General features: G+C 32.6%; 2 protein-coding genes across 3 annotated transcripts in view; one reads left to right on the top strand and one right to left on the bottom strand.

The window, feature by feature from the left end:
• LOC128998883 (cilia- and flagella-associated protein 43) overlaps window positions 1–19,744 on the top strand; it is a 167,462-nt gene that overhangs the window by 65,605 nt on the left and 82,113 nt on the right. The window lies entirely within an intron of this gene.
• LOC128988190 (uncharacterized) lies at window positions 3,670–19,540 on the bottom strand. 2 transcript variants are annotated; one of them, XM_054409507.1, is made up of 3 exons: window positions 19,339–19,540; window positions 4,173–4,404; window positions 3,670–4,015 (listed from the first exon to the last, which is right to left on the bottom strand). In XM_054409507.1, the coding sequence occupies exons 2-3, from the start codon at window positions 4,380–4,382 to the stop codon at window positions 3,911–3,913; spliced, it is 315 nt and encodes a 104-aa protein (XP_054265482.1). In that variant the 5' UTR covers window positions 4,383–4,404; window positions 19,339–19,540; the 3' UTR covers window positions 3,670–3,910. The 2 variants fall into 2 exon arrangements, with proteins under 2 accessions (XP_054265482.1, XP_054265460.1); XM_054409485.1 differs by having other exon boundaries at window positions 3,670–4,404.

Below are 19,744 nucleotides of genomic sequence, written 5' to 3' on the forward strand. Positions count from 1 at the left end.
AAATGTGGGAGCTATTTTCCCATCGGCCGATACCGTTAACATAACTGATATATTTTCTTTCTCGTTGTTTCCCGAGATGTTATGGACTGACCTGTCACCCCTTCCTACAATTACTTTGCCTTTCTTTGGACTGAGATAAAATGCCGTCTCGTCACAATTGAAGATACGATCTGGTTGGTTGAGAACTTCAATTAGATTTTTGTCTTTAAGATGTGTTTTGACTTCTACAAACCAATTAGTTAAAGCTTCAAGCGTAACCGAAGCTCTCGACGTTGTGAGGGTCTGACACTCCCTTTCGGTAAGTTCGGGATGTCTTCGCATAAAAAATTTGTACCAGATTCTAGAAGGGTTAGCCTTATTACTGAAAGGGTTTGGTCGGTTCAATGATTTAAGCAAGTGCCCAACACTAAATAGAAGTTGGTCCACTGATACAGGAAATCCCATCTTCCGTGAGTGAAGGAGCCAATTAACGAGGATTGTTTCTTCATCGGGAGACAAAATAGATTTTCGCCCAAGTTTGCAGTTTTCAGGGACTCTTCCTTTTAACTTGTCCAATAAGGTAACCCTCGGAACGCCGAACCGACGGGCTGCGGAAGCCACAGCTTCACCTTCTCTCGCAGCAGCTAAAGCATCCTCCATCTGCTGATTGGAGTAATTTATTCTTTTCACAGTCCCCATTCTGCAAAATATAACACAGCATAAACATAATGTAGAGTTAAGGGTGTAAGGATAAAAAAAAGTGTGTACATAGACAGTTATTGTGTCGTAAACGAACTTGTCACTAGCGCTATTCGCGACGTGGATGTAAACCAAACTATGTTTAGTATGTTGAAACAGAATTTTTTATGTGCCCCATATTTTTTTAACAAGTAGCTTAAGTAAAAAAAACAATAAAGTCAACGTGCAATTATATAATAGAACACAAAAGTTATTTACATTCTAGCAGGCTAAATAAAATTTTAATCCACGTCGCAATTAAGTAGCGCTAGCATCAAGCTAATTTATATACGACACAACAGCTGTCTATGTAGACATATCTTCGTCATAATTATTATATTCTATATCTATCTAACCATATCACTATTATTTTTTATTCGTGTTTAACTATTTATATACGTTTTAAACAACATATTAACGCATCTGTCGATAACTTATACAAGTTTTGCTAAGTAACTTATTGAATTAATTAGGTACCGACATCGACGTCGATATTTCATAAATCCAGGGTGATTATGAATCAAAAATCGACACCCTCATAATTAAATGAAAACCAGTTTATATGCTACAGTTTTTTGTTTTGTAAGCAACTTTAAACTATACTCAATTGAATAAAATATTTGGTTTGCATTGTACAATCATCAGTTATTTGTAATCCCCCAAGAAACATATCAGCTTTCTTACGAAAAAGCATAAGGTTACTCACTCAATTTATTTTGTGATATAACAATAAGAAAATCTTAGCGTTCATCATCATAGTATTCCATATATGTCTGACCATTACACAGTTTTTTATATTCGTGTTTTGATATTAAAATGCATTAATAAAAATCAACTAAATAACATTTTAAAGTATCTGTCGATATAACATTTTTGCTAGATATTGAATTAATTAAGTATCGACATCAGTGTCAATATTTAATAAACTCAAGGTAATAATGAATCAAAAATCGACACCCTCATAATTAAATTAAAATAGATCTTTCAGCTACCGTTTTTGATCTATTAACAACTTTAAACTAATACTTAATTGAATAACATATTTTGTTTACGTCCTACAATCATCAGTTATTTGTAATCCCTTAAGGAAAATGTCAGTTTCCTTACAAAAAAGCATAAGATACTTACCGAAATTGATGAGTTCGTGAGGTCGCTCTGAAAGATAGTTCAGTACTGAACTTACAAAAAAAACACACTCTTCCCGCCAATTTGGCGCGCAGAAAACAGACCAGGCTACGTCACAGAACCAAAGACGACTAAAATTAATTCTCAATGACCTTATATTTCTAGTTAAAAACTGAGCCGATATTTGGTGGTTTTACCTTATAATCCTAAAAATAAGAAAAATTGGTCAAAAATTAAAAAATAGTTTTTTTAGTGCTTAGGCTATGTTAAGAAAAATACGGAAAATAGTTTCAAATATCCGGTCATTGACTTTTTTCAGCAATAAAAATAATAATAATAATTATTATTATTACTAAAAATATTATAATTAGGTACATAATAATATAATAAATAATAATAAAATGCTTGCATAAACAAAAAAATTTATCCATAACTCAACAATAAGTATCACCATGGTTACACTACCACGTGTAACTTTTAGCGTGCGATTCCCACTAATCAGTTTTTTAAAATTTTTAACTATTAAATTTGATATATCTTCAAAACGGTTTATGCTACATGATTCAAATTTTTACCAAGTGTTTAGAATGTTATTATCTATCTATATATTCTTGAGGAGATCTTGATAGAGTTTATGATGAATGAAACATGAAACATTGCAAATTTTTGTTTAATACAAACGTTTTCAAACAAAGAGAATGAAAAATGTAAAGATGAACAAAACAAATAAATATGAACTGTTTACAAATAGTTTAATTTTGAGAACATATGATTGAGTACAGATCAAAGAAAATAATAAAATCAGCCTAAAAGAAAATTAAAATTCAGCTGAGTTGAATCACTTTTTTACTATCTTAAATTTAAACCAGAGGGGAACTTTGTTTCCAGTACCAACTGGTGAGCCAATTCAGAATTTCTTAAAACCAGTTGGTTGCATTTAGGGTTTTGATGTGGGTTTACTTTGTGAAGGGCTTTAAGGGTATAGCAGCCTTCAAAATATATATCTATATATTAATAGGCAAGCATGTTTCTTTAAACCCTTTTTTCTCAGCTTGTGTGCATTGCAGGGAAAATCTACGCATACTGTTAGAAAGATATTATCCTGTAGATGTGCAGAATCGCTTTAAAATTAAAATAGGCTCAAATACAAGCACAAAAAATAAATTTGAAATTTAAAAAAATTTAACATGGGCTTTATAGGTTGCCATGCTGGTGACGAAATAACAAAGAAATATAAACAGAAAATCAAAACAAATGGAATAAATTACAATCACATGTTTTATTTACGGCGTGGGGTGAAAATAGAGAAGCCTGTAGCTTTGACTTACAACTAGACATTCCATCCCTATGTTAAAGTTGTCGCCGGTTTTAATTAAATTCTTCGTAGTTGATGTGGGCCACCAACAGATTGCGCTGATCTAAATGATTAATTTCTCTCGAATACACGATGATTTTTACGAATTCAAACTTATGGAATGACTTATTAACCCTGCACTACTCGCGCCATATCTCATAACATGGATACTCACGCGGTTGACAGTTGTCCCCCATTTTGTTTTTGTATATATAGGACCTATTAAGTGACTATTTATGATTATTTATGAATAGTATTCATGTTTTTTTTTGGTCCAGTATAACTTAAAAATGTTAAATTTTGAAATACTACGGGATTATGCTTTTTTGACCAAAAAAATAAATTTATGGATTTTTACCCTTAAAAAATTGTAATTTTTTTCAAGGTAATAGTAAAAACAATTTTTATTTCAAAAAGTAGTTTAATAATGAACACAAACACAGATATTTCATTGTCAAAATATGTTTTTTATTTAGTAAAAACTGAAATTACTGTAGATATAGCAGTTTCAAATGAACGTATACATCTATGTACATCACATGACATTGAAGGTGTGCATAGTTACAAGTGTGTTGAAACATGTGACTGTTTATTCCTCTACTGTCATATATCATTTAAAAATAGAAAGCATAAAAAAGCAAAATAAAAAAAAATTGAAAAAACTTACGCTAAACTTTATAAATGACAGGAGGTATTGTCTACTCCACACAGCTTCTATACACTAACACAGAGTGATCTCCGCAGATGAAATGTCCACATTTTCCACAAGCTTTTCGTGATGTTTTTTCCCTTGCCCTTCCACAAAGGTAGCACCGCCCTCTAAAAGAGAGAAACATTCCAGATCAGTTTTGGCAGTTTTACCTTCTCTTACTGGTCCAGGAAGCTGCAAAACAATGTTTTCTGCTCTTGTTCTAACATTCCTAGGTAAAGAAGGATAAGTTTTCCATTTTATAATGTTCTTATCTTTGTCCCTCACCATGAATAGATGTGCTAGTGGCACATCATCATCGTCACTTGAAACCTGTTCCAGTTCATTTTCGACCACTTGTAGATTTTCTGGTTGATCCGTTGGCAAATCCGCTTCTTCAATGTCCGACACGTCGATTTTTACCTCTATCTGGTCCTCTTCATTGTCATCACTGTCATTTTCAATTATATCTTCATCAGAACTATCTTCCATCAACATGTCCAAAATAGCCTTCAGTGACCTGGAATTAGATTTCAAAACAAAAGGTTTAAACAAGTTATTTTGCTCTGCAATGGGTTGTGTTAGAGATATGATTGAGCCTCATCACTTCGTTACAAACTTAGTGAGATTTCATTTTGCAACTGGCGCTGAGGTCTACATAGTTTCTTATGAACAAAAAGCACAAAGAACTCTTTGGAGCACATGAAGAGTTTGTCACAGTGTTACATCATCAGGGCCGGATTTACCTTTATGCCGCCCGTAGGCTACAAGTCCTCATGCCGCCCCTTATATATGTATATATTTACTGCTGAAAACATATTTATAGGAAAATTACCCCCGCTCTACCTCGTGGTAATATTTGGTTATTCATGCGCACAGACTAATTTTTGCAGATCTGCACAGTACCGCTCGGTAGTCGGCGATCGAAAATACACGTGCAAACATAAAATATAACCTACAAATACTATTACTATATAATCATTCCACTCAATCATACCAATCAACTCCACCTGTATACTATACAAAATAACATGTATCATAAATTTTTGGATTTATAATGTTAATGTTACGTCAAATAAAATACATTTGAGATCATTCTTATATATAAGAAATTTATACATTTCTGTGCTATTGAATATCTTTTAATACTGGAAAATTGTTAAATTAAATTTAGATAGTTCTGCAAGGTGAAATTTAAGTTGACGAAATTATTTGAATCACTGGTTTATTAGTTGAAATATTTACAACGACAAAAAAACTTTGTGTATAGTCCAATACAAGTATTTCATTGAGCGATTAACAAAACTGATAACTAATTTATTGTGTACTAGCTGTACCCGCGGGCTTCGCCCCGTTTAACTTCATAAGTATTCGCATGGCTCATTCACGTCCTGGTTGAAGTTCGTTCGCTACGCTCACTCACCTTTAGGTTAGCTCGTTCGCTACGCTAACTCGCCTCCAGGTTGAAGTTCGTTAGCTACGCTCACTCACCTTTTGGTTGCAAATTAGCTGTTGTCATAAATTTAAAAAAAAATAATAGTGCTGCACCCTGTTGGTAATCCTTGTAACCAGGGGCGGACTGGGTACTCTATTAGGGCGTAAACCTTGACCAGCCCCTTTACAGAGGGGGGTCGGGGGGTCCTCCCCCGGGAAATTTTTTAAAAATTATACCTGTAAACTCGCATTTTTATGCAATCTAGAGGCATTAACAGTGGAAAATCAGAAATCTGATAACTGACACTATTGGTCAATGTTTGGTTTACAAAATTTAGACTATTTACCCACCCGACTTGGTGCTATTCTGACAGTAAATATCCTAACAAAAATAAAGATACAAATGAATTTCTTAGGTTCTTTTGTATTATATTTGTGTATTTTCTTTATTTTCCCTTGCATGACTTATTGGCTGCATGCATACAATATAAATCATTTGCTTCCTGTTTACAACCTGAACTTGCAACTGTTGTATTTTTTGGCACTGTAAATAACAGAAGTTATATATTTTAGATTTCTATGAAATTATTTTAACACAAACAATATGCTTTCACTGTGAACAAAACCAATTTATTGACTTAAACTTTTTTAGCATTACATTAAGTCAAAACTGTAACCCTAAAGTAGGCCTACCTAACCTATTTCTACAAACGAAATAGCCTAGAGAGAACTACGAAAGTATTTTGAGCTGGCTATCTATAAGTAAAATAGGAAAGTTGACCAAATTAGTGCCATAGTGCATATTGAAATAATTAATTAATAGGCGGTAGCCACATACGGTATTAAAATAATGTTTACTGTTAAACCTTTACTGTGTAATGGTTAAGTTAACAAATACACTGTCACTAAATCTAATTTAAATTTTGTAAAAGTAGTGATTCTACAATACTGCTTTCGTTCATGTTTCCTGTGTAGGTAAATAATATAAAAATAAATTGAAGCTTTCGACACCAGACACACAAATCAGACACTCACTAAAGAGAGACACGTTTTAATTGGCAGCTCACACACTTTATTTATTTATTACATGCACGGCAAACGCCATTTTACAAGAGAGTTGAGTTGACATTGATAAAAATTAAATGTGACTTAAAGTGAAATAGTTATAGTGTGAGCAATAATTAAATATTATAACAAATATGAATAATATTAAATTATCTTCACTAGTTGTTTACCACAGACGACATCGTGACACCGACCGATGTCGGATGCAGTCGCAGTGCAGTTTTTTTCGGGTTCGGCGTAAAATGACGCGGGAAGAGGACAGCTGTTTTTAAGTACCTCAGACCACAGAGTAAAGTGCCTTCCACTCGGAGTAGGCCTACACGTACGAGAGAGAAGAGCTGCTTTGCTCTCGCTTGTCGACAGTGTCTATTCAGGTCTCACACCCGACTTTATGTTTTGCTATTCACTGCTGAAACTTTTACTCTAAGTTTTTCCTCTTGCTTTCTAAAAACACATCTCGTCTCATTTTTTAAAATTTTTTATGAATTTTTCCTTTAACGAGGGCGCAAATATTGGAATGTTGAGAAGGCACCATTCCGGCCGGCGGGCCAGTCCGCCCCTGCTTGTAACTTTTATGCTATTGAACATCATAGAACAGAACCAACTTGTTTAATTGAAACAGCTGTTAAGATTCATTAATTCCATTTAAATATAAAAAATCATAAGATTAACATGGGGAACTACAGAGCCACTGGGGCGGAGCCCGAAAGGGTTTTTGAGATAAGAATATGCTTTAATGTTAATCGGGAATGTGAGCTACCATCTTGCCAAATTTCAGCCCAATCCGTCCAGTAGTTTATGCGTGATTGAGCAACAAACACACACACAAACTCACAAACTTTCAGATTTATAATATTAGTAAGATACAGTATTTAAAAGGCTTTCTTGCGAGCTTTTTTAGTTGAAAACTCTTTAATGAGATCTTCATAAGAAAGCTTTTTTGTTAAATTAGCTTCTATACATAGTAGGGAAAGCGAATTCAACCTGGTTTCAGAAATGCTTGTTTGTAAATAGTTTTTAACTCGTCGCAGACAGGAAAAGCTGCGTTCTCCCGTGCAATTTGTTGCAGGTATGCACAAACTTATTCGCACTGCTATGTCCAAGTTAGGGTAAACATCTTGCAAGGAGTTCCTCCTCAAAAATGTAGAAATTCCTTCAAACGTTTTATCTGAAGGATTGTCCATTCCCACCTCACAGTGTTTTCGGAAGTGAGTGCACTCTTCACTAAAATCTGAATCCAAGTCAATTTGGTACATTTGATGAAGGTTGGTGGCCTTTTTTCTTATTTCCTCTTCTGTGATGTCTGTTTTGCTGTCACACAATTGAGTCAGGAAGTAGAATCTGTCTACAAAGTCGTTATAGGCCACTTTTCTTCTCTTAAATTCACAAATAAAGGAGTCTAGTATTGGGAGAAACGTGTTAATTTTCAGGTCATCTCTGCCAGTCAAGTTGACTTCTTGACTCCGGGTTTCGTCTGGCCAAATTTTTCGTTTGGGTTGTCTTCTGGTGTCTTTTTCATAAGTTTCCGTTTTACTTATTTTCATAGCCATTTCCTCAAAATAAGGGAAGTTGTTTCTTTCTGACACAAAATATTCCTCCAGAGAACAAATAATATTATAATAATATACAAATAACATTCAACTAGCCGACTAAAACAACTGATAAACACCGTGCCGCTTTGTGCACTACGCTACCCTGTACCACCGACTGACTGTATGGTATTGGTAGTGTAAGTGTCAGTGGTGGGGAGGGGGCTGTCGGCTGTCTTGTCGGCGTCGTGGCTGCCGCTCCTGGTCGTACATCCACCAGCTGCGCCTGAGAGTCGCCAGCTTCCAGTCCAGTGTTGCCAACACCAGATCGCCGCTCGCTGCGTGTTGGCGCAATGCGATTGTACATATTAGATTGTGTAATAATACGTATGTCGAAATAGAAAATAAGAATGTATGAATATTCTAAAAGCTTTATTTAAATGACATGTATACTTGAATTTGTAAGGAAAATAATATTGCATGTAAAAAAAAATGTTTTAATTTTTTAAATCTGCCGCCCCTAAATTTTGCCGCTCTAGGCTGCAGCCTACTTAGCCTATTTAGAAATACGACCCTGTACATCATGAAATCTCAAAACAACTTGAAGAATGTCAAAGGCCAAAGGAGGAACACAATGCAGTTAACTTCTTGAATGATGCAGCAGCGAAAACAATGATGCAACCTGAAGCATCAATGCAGCCCAACAAACCACTAGAAAGTGTATGGTGCAGTGCAAAAAGTCAGTCTGGTGAAGTGCGTGTAGATAGTGAGAGTGAAGATGAAGATGAGTCCCCTGTACATATTAATTCCATGGTATTTGAGAGTGAAATTGTAAATAGTAGTCTGAGGAATAATACAGAATGTTTTTTATAGAAGTAGTTCAGTCTGAGGAGTCAAAGAAAAAATATGAGTTAGGTAAGAATCTTGATGACAGTTTTGTTTTGTTACATTTTAATATCCAGGGCTTCTTAAATAATTATTTATATTTAGTTTTTTTCATGGAAAGTCAAAAAATAAAGGTTCAGGTAATTTCTTTAAATGAACATTGGCTTAATTCAAAATGTATAAATTTATTAAACAGTTTAGATGATTTTAAAATTGCTGATTGTTATGCTAGAGTTGATTAATCTAGAGGAGGCTCATGTTTGTTGATAGACAAATATGTAAGTTTCAAAATTAGAAATGACTTGAAATATCTGAATGAACCATATTGTTTCGAAGGGTCATTTATAGAAGTCAAGGAGTGGAATTCTGTCTTTATATCAATATATAGAATTCCTGGAGATAATTTTGATAAAATATTTTTAGAAAAATTTGAATGATTACTCGATAAATTGGCATTGGAGGCAAAATCAAAAAATGTTTTTATATCTTCTGACTTAAATATTAATCTGTTATCTGACAAAGCTAGTACCTTTAGAGTTCTTGAAATTTGTGATTGTTTTGGATTTGTACCGAACGTCTTTATACCTACAAGAGGGGTGAGGTTCATAACTCCAAGTTTTCATAACTCCAAGTACTTTTAAATACAACATTTCATAACTCCAAGTGAAATTATGTCCAAGTAAATTAAAACCAAAATATCATAAGACCAAGTTTCATAACTCCAAGCGTTCATAACTCCAAGGTTCATAAGTCCAAGTTAAAATAAAACCAAGTAAATTAAAATACAAAATTTCATAACTCCAAACGTACAGATTTGCAAGGACCACAAGTCCAAGTTTCATAACTCCAAGGGTTCATAACACCAAGTTTCATAACTCCGTGACAATGGGTACAGTCCGTGCAGGAAACGATAACGTACGCACACACACGCACCCATCACACACACACATGCTGGAAGAGAGTTTCCGATGTTGGCGAGACTATTCGAAGTGGTGCGTTCCCTGTCGCTTTGCACGTTCGTCTAAATTGTAATACAAATTGTGACAGGATGAAATTTACATATTTAAATTCTGCGTAAACTGATGTTTAATACTACCCGGTATATAAATACAATTTAGTTCGTGCAGATGATTAATGTTTAATAATGGAAAATATAAAAAGGTTGTTCAATGTAAACATGAAAAAGTAAGTGAGCGAGGATTTTTTTCATTTTTTGGTTGGATGAAAACTTCCAGCGAGAAAAGTATAGATAATAAGATGTTCTTCAATTTTTGTTCCAAACATTTTTTCGTAAGACTTTATTGGACGTTTGTCCAATAATCAACTTAGATGACCACCACGAGGTATGAATGAATTAGTTTACGCGCACGGTATTTCAGCAATTGCCGTCTTCCAACAACAATATTAAGGATCACGTTTTAAAATTGCTAAACTATGAAAAATATTTAGTCTTAAATTCTTCAGCTGTATGTACAAAGTTTCGAAATTTTTTCTACATAATATTCGTGGTGCATAACGCAAATAAGTAGTAGTGCCTATTTTTCCACTATTTTTAATCTCCTATTTTTCGGAAAAAATTTACACAGGATTAATCCAGGTTATGGTTTCATCTTGTAGCATTCATTTGTAAATATAAAATTTGATTATAGTTACAATTATTTGTTCCCTCATAAATCTTTATTCTGTAACAAATATGAGAGTGTATGTTAGCAAAGTAAACTGTACGCAAAATGTCTCTAGTGCATAAAGGGTTTGATAAAAAAAAATACCAGATTTAAAATTTTAAAAATACTATCTAGATTTGTGTGATCTAAACAAGCGGATATAATCTATAGATAGGTCTAAACATTTGGATTTTGAGACTAAATTATCATAGAAATATGTTTTTGAGTACATCTATAGACCCCTACTTAATACCGGATTGTTTTATTTGAGTTAAATAGAAGGTATTTATCATTTAGGTATTATTTATGTACCTTAATGAGTTCTTTAATATAAGAATTGATATCGTCCAGTGGTCAAAACTCGACCACAATCCATATGATACAGTATATGAACTTATCTATATTAATCCCACGCTGAAAATCAAACATGTGATGATTATGTACCAGTCTTCAATTTGTTTTGATTTTCTGTATATTTATCGCTGTTATTGTGTCACCAGAATGTTAACTCATAATCCAAATGTTAGTTTTTTCTTTATTTTAAATTCATTTTTGTACTTATTTTTTATCATTTTTTTTTAATTTATTAAGTTGTTCTGTTTATTTACAGGAAAATATGTTTCTAACGTATGCGTAGATTTTCCTTGCGATGCACACGAACTGAGAAAAGGGCCTTAAAGAAACATATTTGCCTATTAATATATAGATATAGCTAAATACTTGTCATACCAATAAGGAGAATAAATAAGCAGACACAAGAAGGATCTTATTTAAGAAACATAATTTAATGTAGGCTATTCTAATAGCCAGTGAAATTTATTTTAGTAAACCTCACTAGAGAGATAATAGTAATAATAATCGAAAGTATATAGTAAAATTAGTGGGATTCTGTTCACTGCCGCAAACATTTTATCAGTACTGTTAGTTCACCTTCGTACTGTAGTACTGGCTCATCCCTTGCTTTGCTGGATACGTTCCAGGCACAGATCTGTAGTCTTATGTGGACGGGCAAATGCAATGTTTAACAGAGACCACACACCTCTTTGTTTCCCTAGTTGGAGCACATAATTCTTCATCCAAACTCTATGGTTATTGAGAGTCACTTAATTGTATACACAACATATGTAAGCAATATCAGTTGTGTGTTTTCAGCTAATTTCCCATTTAGGGAATAAGCTATTACCGTAGTTAAGACCTGGACCCCGGACCGAATTAATTTTCTTTTTGAGATCCCTAGAGGCCAAAAATATTATCCGTTCCTTTTTTTACATTTTTTAGACAAATTAAAATATGATATTATGGAGCCATTTATGTTGCAAGCGCTAATAACTGGATGATAGTTAAATAATATGTAGAGAACGGATTGTCCAATTAATTTGTTTGTGGCGTCAAACCAAATGTTTATGAGAGTAAGGAATCTGTTACCAATACTAACTAGTGTACATTTTGCTCGAATTCGAGCAATTGCAAAGTACCGGTATTACAGAAGTTATTTCAAAAACAATAACAGTAATATTTACAATGAGTTTAAAAGAATCAACTCAAAGCTTACCGGTGTGTATCATATGGAGATACTCACGATGTGCATAACAGTAATCAACGTTTCCTGTAAATATTTTATCATATTTCATAACCTGTTATTGCTTTTTAATGTTTTCTACAAACATTTCCTGACTTACAGCCTCATAATGTTGTCTATGTTTATCTTCTTTATTGATAAACCTATGCATGCTACCACCTTTGTCGCCAGCAGTAAGTTTACAAATTTCGGTCATTCTTTAATCAGGATAGAATCTGTTTTCATCACCTTAAGGACTTCCTGTTGTCTGTCACAATTTTATTTGTTCAATTGGTGTATTTTTTGTTTGGTTGCAATATCGTTAATTATATTTACCTGAGAAAATGCAGAGTTAAAGACCTTCTGTTGTTCAGTTGATTTTTGTTTCCCTTAGGATTATATGAATAATAATTAAATGCCTTCAGTAAAATGTTAGTAAGGGGTTCTTGGATATTTTCATAGGCTATTATTAAAATTGCTTGACTTTTATGAAAACATAGATTAATGTCATTGACGTACCAGATTTATTTGGCTTTAGAGGGCTTTCCTCTGCAATGATCACAAAGTTAAGTCCATGTTTCCTACTAAAAATTGTAGCACTTCGGCTAACATCCTCGTTCATAGTTTGTAGGAATCTGAATCTTGTAGGTGTTCTTCATTATACAGGCTAATGACGATAGTTAATTATTCTTTAAAAAAAATATTATCTCTATTTCTTCTACTAGGGGACGTTTTATGACTTTTAATATTTCAATAATTTGCAAATGGGTTCTTTCAACGATTTATTTTTTAAAAATTTAATTTTTGTAGGACGCTTTTCTTTGAATTGCAGCTTAAATATTGACAGCAATTAAATTATACAGCTGATCAAAATTTAAACAATTATGATCTTCATAAGGATAATATGGGAACCTTCAAAGCCACTGGGGTAGAGCCCAAGGGACTTTTTCAAATCCAGTTCAAGGCCAGTTTGAAAATCTACGCGACACGCTCTTTCCAATGATACGTCAATAAATCGGTTAAGAAATGACGGAGGAGTTCAACCGACAAACTTCGTGTTCGCATATTAATTATATAGATATACGTATCAAGTTTCGTGTAGCCTACAGGCAGGAAATGTCACTTATTACGAAAATATTTATTAATTCTTTTAACAATAACTCTAGAGAAGATTTAGACAAATTAAAAGGTGTAGAACAATACAGCTAACAAAAGTGGTCCTGTAACATTTGGTCATAACTTGAACCCATATGACATTATGGATACTTTCATGTTCTGGAATTGCTGGAGAGTTGCGTGGAGGGGCGAGCAGGGGCGTGTGGGACCTTTTTAGTATCTATACTGGCAACATGCCTGCCCCTTACTTCGAATTGTCAATGTTACCAACATAACGTTGCTTCCGTGCCCCGTCTTCTAAACTGTCCGTTTAAAAAATGTAAATCTAAGTAAGAAAGGCCAATATCTCTTTGTAAGCTCTAATGTTGATAATTTTTTAAACCATACTCTATAAAATAAACAGAATCAGCAATCTGACACATACATTGTTCCAAAAACTTGCCAACAACTTTTTTCATGGGTAAGCAGTGGGAGTAACTATGATAATTTAGTAGGAAAAATAAAAAAAATTGCAATAAATTTTGAACCGTAATCGTTACAGTACTGGGGGTTGCATTATTTAGTTTAGAATTATAAGGGCCACAACACAATAATTTTGATGGAAATCGGGTTTACAGGTTACGGAGAAAATTCTAATGTCATTCTTATGGAGAATAATTTAAGTTTTGTAGTTTGATTGTTTATTAACAAATGTTGATCAGATTTGGAAAATACATTAATTTCTTACTAAACCATTAACACTTTACAACAAAAACACTGTTTCCCCTCCCTGTTGCAGCAAACCTAAGTACTCACTAAATTAACTCTACAGTATTTGAATAGGGAATAAATGTGATATTTTTAAGGAGGCATTTTAGTGTAAATCCAATCAGGCAAATGGAAATTGCTAAGTCTGCAGGTTTGCTGCGGCGGGTGTATTAAATAAATATATATATATATTTACTGTATATATATTTAATTGGACAGTCACTTTTTTTTAAAATAACTTCTTTGTTATTATTTGCCTGATTTAAATGTTTGAGGGTTAAAGGGTTAAACGTGTGGTTGTAAGATCAAGTCGTTGGTAAGGGCGTGAGCGGCACTTTCTCCATTTTCCCTCCATATGAATAACATGGGAAATAATTGTTATTCACAGAAACATATGTTTGTTAGTTGAAAATAGTCAAAATCTATATCTATATCTATACTATTATATAAAAATCTAATGGTGTCTGTCTGTATGTGTGTTACTAATAGGTGCAAAAACTAATGAACCAACTGGGCTTAAATTTTACAAAAATATAGCTAATATACCAAGGACCATTATAGGACTATTCACATTTCGATACTGACCATAGGCTTTGCCCCTTTGGCTTTATAAGTTCTGAGGTGAACATTTTAAAAGTAAATATTGATTGGTCTCCATGGATGCAATTAGAACACTAATAATGTTTGTTTACATTTGCTTTGACATTTCAATGTAAACAAGAAGAACACTGCTAAATTGAATATTTCACAATTTCAGACAGCTGATACAAAAAAGTTAAATATAATATTTTCCATAACTACCTATGAGGTAGGTTTATTTTAATGTAGCGTTTTATCATGGATTATTTATTCTAAAACTGTCAATGATTATAGAAAAAAAAGGTTCTGTAAACTGTTGCTGTAAAAACTCTGGCTCTGCTTTGGATTTTTTAAAGCGTCTCAGTTATGAAAATAATGTTATTGATATGTTTTCATGGAAACAGTATAAAAATTACAAAGTATAGATGTTTTGTATGAATTTGGAGGCTACTTTAAATAAATTCGAACTGCTTAACATGTGTTAGATTAACTTAACAAAGAATATCATCAATAACTAAATTGTACGTCATTGATTTTTGTGTTCTAAAATCTGTTGTAGGCCTATATGTGTAACTATATTTAATTATCAAATGGTAATACAAAATACGCTTATTTTATCATAACATAGCTTTCAGTTCACATTTACTTTATTTGATAAATTTTTTATTTGTGTTATGCCACACCACTGATTAAATTAAACCAAGAAAAATATCATAAAACTAAGCAGTACACAGTGTTCTTTTGTTTCTAAATCAATGAAATATCTGTTACTATGTTTACTTAATGGTAAGTGTGAAAATTTAAAGGCAATGGACGATGGAACTGATTAAAAGAACTGGTTTGTATATTAAGTTGTTTGTTGATATTTATGTAGAGTAGAATCAGAGATGCAATGAAAAATATAGGCCTAATGTACTGCATTTGCTATCATATTTTTTAGTCCTCGACGCTATGATAATCATATTAGTTTTGTCTGCTGTCTTTAATGCTAAATTATTTGTTTAATTTTTTTTATAGTATAACTTAGATATAGTTTCATTAATATTTCAAAAGACTGTATTGATAAGGCTCAACAATACTTCTAAAGTTTATAACAGCTGACTTAGTTTTGCTAATGATTTATAGTGAGTGAAGAAACTGAGGATGGAAGGATTTGTTATTTAATATGAAGAAGAGTGAAATAAAAAAAATCCATTTAAATTTAATAATTAGTATTTTTGCAATTTCAAAATTGAAATTTAAAATGTAAATTATAAATAAAAAGATATGTAATTAAGGGAGATGAAGGTAAATAGTATGTGAAAGTTCTATTCGAAGATTTGGTCAGTTTTTCTCACATCAGCCTACACAAGATTTAAAATTAATCAAAACCAAAATGGTGTTATCCACTACTTACCAGATTTAAAAGTCATAACTTAAACGTTTCTATTAAGGCCATAAAAGTTGAATTTTGTTTCTAAAAGTGTTGGCGGATGTGTAACTATTATATGCAACAGATGTAAAGATTAAAATGTTTCTATTTTGTGTCCTCTTCCCGTTGCAAAGCACGGGTACAACAGCTAGTAGTTTAATAAGTCTACAAAATAATAATTGCTGTGTATTATGATTGGTAATGTATACGGACAATTGTAATCAAGGTTTGTCGACCTAAAATGTAACTCAAAATAGATTCCATTACTTTATAGTGACGCTGTAAAGAGTAAAATTCAGCTGAGAATACTTTAACCTACCATAATTTAGAAAAATTAACCATAATATTTAAAATCACAAATTATTATTGATGTAGTTCATTTCAAACGAAACAGTTGATCGACCAGACAAATCAATTATAGGCTACTATTAAATTAATACAATTTCAAATTCAAATATATTTATTAAAGAAATTACAACAGCTTGGCCTCACCAAGTTTAAAAAACTTGTCGGCGAGGTCCAATTGATGCATAATGCCATTATAATGCTAACAAACAAAATTTTTTTTTCTAGAACAAATTTTCTTAATATAGGTACTATTTCTTTAATTTAAATTATACAATTAATTATACTATTAAGGTAATACAATCAAATTAAATGTAAACGGTTATGGCAGTTTACCAAATAAAAATATAGGCATACTGCATATCAAACTTGAGCTTAGAATGTGTATATTTGCTGAATATTATAGGTATGGACTAATTTCTCAGGTCCCCATAGGCCGATTTCAACGGGCTACGTCTGTTATGCTTTCGCAGTTTGAATAATTTAATTCAGTTTATTTAATGAAAGAGCTGGGCAATGCAATTTATTGGCGTTTGTTTTATTTACTTGAAAAAATATGTTTTTGATGCTAGGAAATATGTTCATCTGGAGGATTATGTTCGGACAAAAAAAGGTTGTACAAGTTTTGTAAGAGTATTGCTCACAGTTTTATTTGTAATTTATGTAGTAACATATAAATAGGCATGACTCAAATTGAAGAAATGTCATAAAACATCTTATTGAATGAAACAGAAGCATTGATATCGAGGACCTTATTTGTGTTATTGCTACACTAAGGTATGTTGTCATAGTATTTCGAGCTAAAACATACGGTATCGGTTATTGGCAGTCCTAGGGGTAGCAATTTTTCTTGCAACACAAAATCATGAAAATATGTCAAATGGTTATTGATTAGCATCGTGAAATAAAACACTCTGTGACGTTTTAATGTATAGTGTACATGTTGCTCGAAACTGAGCAATTGCAAAGAAGTAAAGTAGTTATTCAAAAACAAATAACTTATTTGAAAACGAATAAAAGTCATAATTTCCGACGAGTTTAAGACTCAACTCATAGACTACGTACCTAACAGTTCCATATAATAAACATTTCTTGTAAATATTTGGCTTTAAAGAATGGACATGATATTAACACACCAAATGTAGATACTAACTACAACAACTTTCTTAATACATTTCTAAATTTATTTTATGAGGTTTTTCCAAAAACAGTTAATTAAAGTAGGTATAGATAAAAACAAAAAAATAAAAATTGGATTACTTTAGGAATCAAAATTTCAGCAGAAAATAAAAGAAAATTGCACCAGGAATCTAAATGGAATAGAACCCCACAATTTTTAACTTACTACAACAATTACAGGAAAACTTTCAAAAAAGTGGTTGCATTAGCTAAATTAAAGGCAAATGATAATTTTATTAATAGGTCCAAAAATAAAAGTAAAGCATCTTGGTCGGTCGTAAAACAAGAAATTGGATTAAATAGAAAAAAACTCTGACACACCCGTCGAGATCCAATTGAATGATGGAAAAGACCAATATGGTAGTGCATTGGCAATAGCAAATAAATTTAACAATTTATTTATTAATGTTTCACAAATTGCTAACCAAATGACAGATAAAAATAAATCCATTCAGCTACTAAACAATAGTCAACATTTAATTAGAGTGCAAAATGCTGCTTTAAAATTTAAATTTAGGAAAATTTCAGTTCAGGATCTAAGAAAAGTTTTCACCAGTCTTAGCAATACTAAATCTTCAGGTTAGGATGAAATTCCCCTCTTTGTTATTAGTAGAGTTTTTAAACTTATTGAACAACCTCTATGCACACTTGTGAATCAGTCCTCGAGGAAGGAATTTTCCCAGGAAAACTCAAATATGCAGAGATAAAACCTCTTTTTAAAAAGGGTGATGTTAACAATCCTTCTGACTACCGACCAGTTGCTCTTTTGCCTTGTTTTTCCAAAGTTTTTGAAAAAATTGTGAAAAATCAACTTACAGATTATTTAGAACAAAATGATTTACTAAATCCATCTCAGTTTGGTTTCCGCTCAAAATCCAGTACTGAAAAGGCTATTACCAGGATGATTAACTGTATTGCGGAGGCCTTGGACGGGTCGCAGCGCACACTAGGTGTGCTGTGTGACCTGTCCAAGGCTTTTGACTGTGTTGATCATGATATATTGCTAGAAAAATTAAGCAGACATGGAATAAAAAATGTGGAATTAAAATGGTTCATTTCATATTTAAAAAGTCGTAAACAAAGAATTATTTTACAGAAATGCCAAACTAAATATAAGTCAGAATGGGGTTATACACCCTACGGAGTTCCTCAAGGTTCCATTCTTGGACCTTGTTTATTTTTAATCTATGTAAATGATTTATGTAATGTTACAAAAATGCATACCTTTCAATATGCAGATGATACTGCTTTAATCTGCACTGAACAAAAAACATTGGATTTTAAACAAGACTTAATTACTAATGAGTTTCAACTCCTCGGGGACTGGTTCACAGCAAATGGTCTATCTATGAATGTGTCAAAGACACAACTAATTCACTTTTCAGTTGCTAATGAGAATCGAGACATTGCTGTAAATTTGAACCAAACATCAATATATTCTCAAAACTCGGTCAATTACCTGGGAATTGATATAGATTGGCAACTTAATTGGCAAACAAACATTAAGAATCTATCAAAGAGACTCAGATGAGCTATTCTTGTTCTTCGGGTAATTCGACATACTACAAATTTAGACACACAATTAGCAGTATATCACCCTTATTTTTCTTCCATCATAAATTACGGAGTATATGGGGTTCTTTTAGTCATGCCGAACAAATTTTTATCCTCCAGAAAAGAGCAGTTAGAGTCTTAGCCAAAGTGTCTCGAATTACTCACAGTAAAGAGTTTTTAATTCAGTTTAAAATTCTTACTTTGTATAGTTCTTATATCTTTAAACTGGCTTTAATGGTTAAAAGTGATTTTGACACATTCATGGAAGATCAACATGAACATCCTCATAACACTAGATTTAAAAACAATATAAAACCAGTTCAACACAGACTTAAAGTATTCCATTTATCTCCTCAGTACATGGGTGCAAAAATATACTACAAATTACCTTCTTCAATTAGGGACACTGATTCATTCCCTAAATTCAAAAAGAAGTTAAAAAACTTTCTTTTGGAGAAGGCCTTCTTCTTATTGGAGGAATATATGGAAGCTGTGTAGATGTTAAGGCTCAGCATATGAAATCTATTTTAGTAATAGTTTTAGTATAGGGACTATAAATTATTGTAACAATGACGAATGACCTGTCTGAATATGATGTTATGTGATTATTGGAAAATAAATAAATAAATAAATGAGTCATCGCACAATCGCGGGCGCTTCGGTACACTCATGACGGTTGCACTCGCGCGGGGGACACTTGTCACCCAATCGACTATTGAGCGATACAACACGGGCCACCAACTGGTTCGACGCGCGAACGCACACTGAGTAGGATCATAGATAAAAGGAGTAGA

This window comes from Macrosteles quadrilineatus, unplaced genomic scaffold (assembly GCF_028750875.1).
Source record: "Macrosteles quadrilineatus isolate MER2022 unplaced genomic scaffold, UCM_ALF_1.0 Scaffold_1__1_contigs__length_201487025, whole genome shotgun sequence".
NCBI lineage: Eukaryota > Metazoa > Arthropoda > Insecta > Hemiptera > Cicadellidae > Macrosteles > Macrosteles quadrilineatus.

Bases quoted from the DNA above. Each gene is read 5' to 3' on its own strand.
- LOC128988190 (XM_054409485.1), bottom strand. From the start codon at position 4,382: ATGTTGATGGAAGATAGTTCTGATGAAGATATAATTGAAAATGACAGT.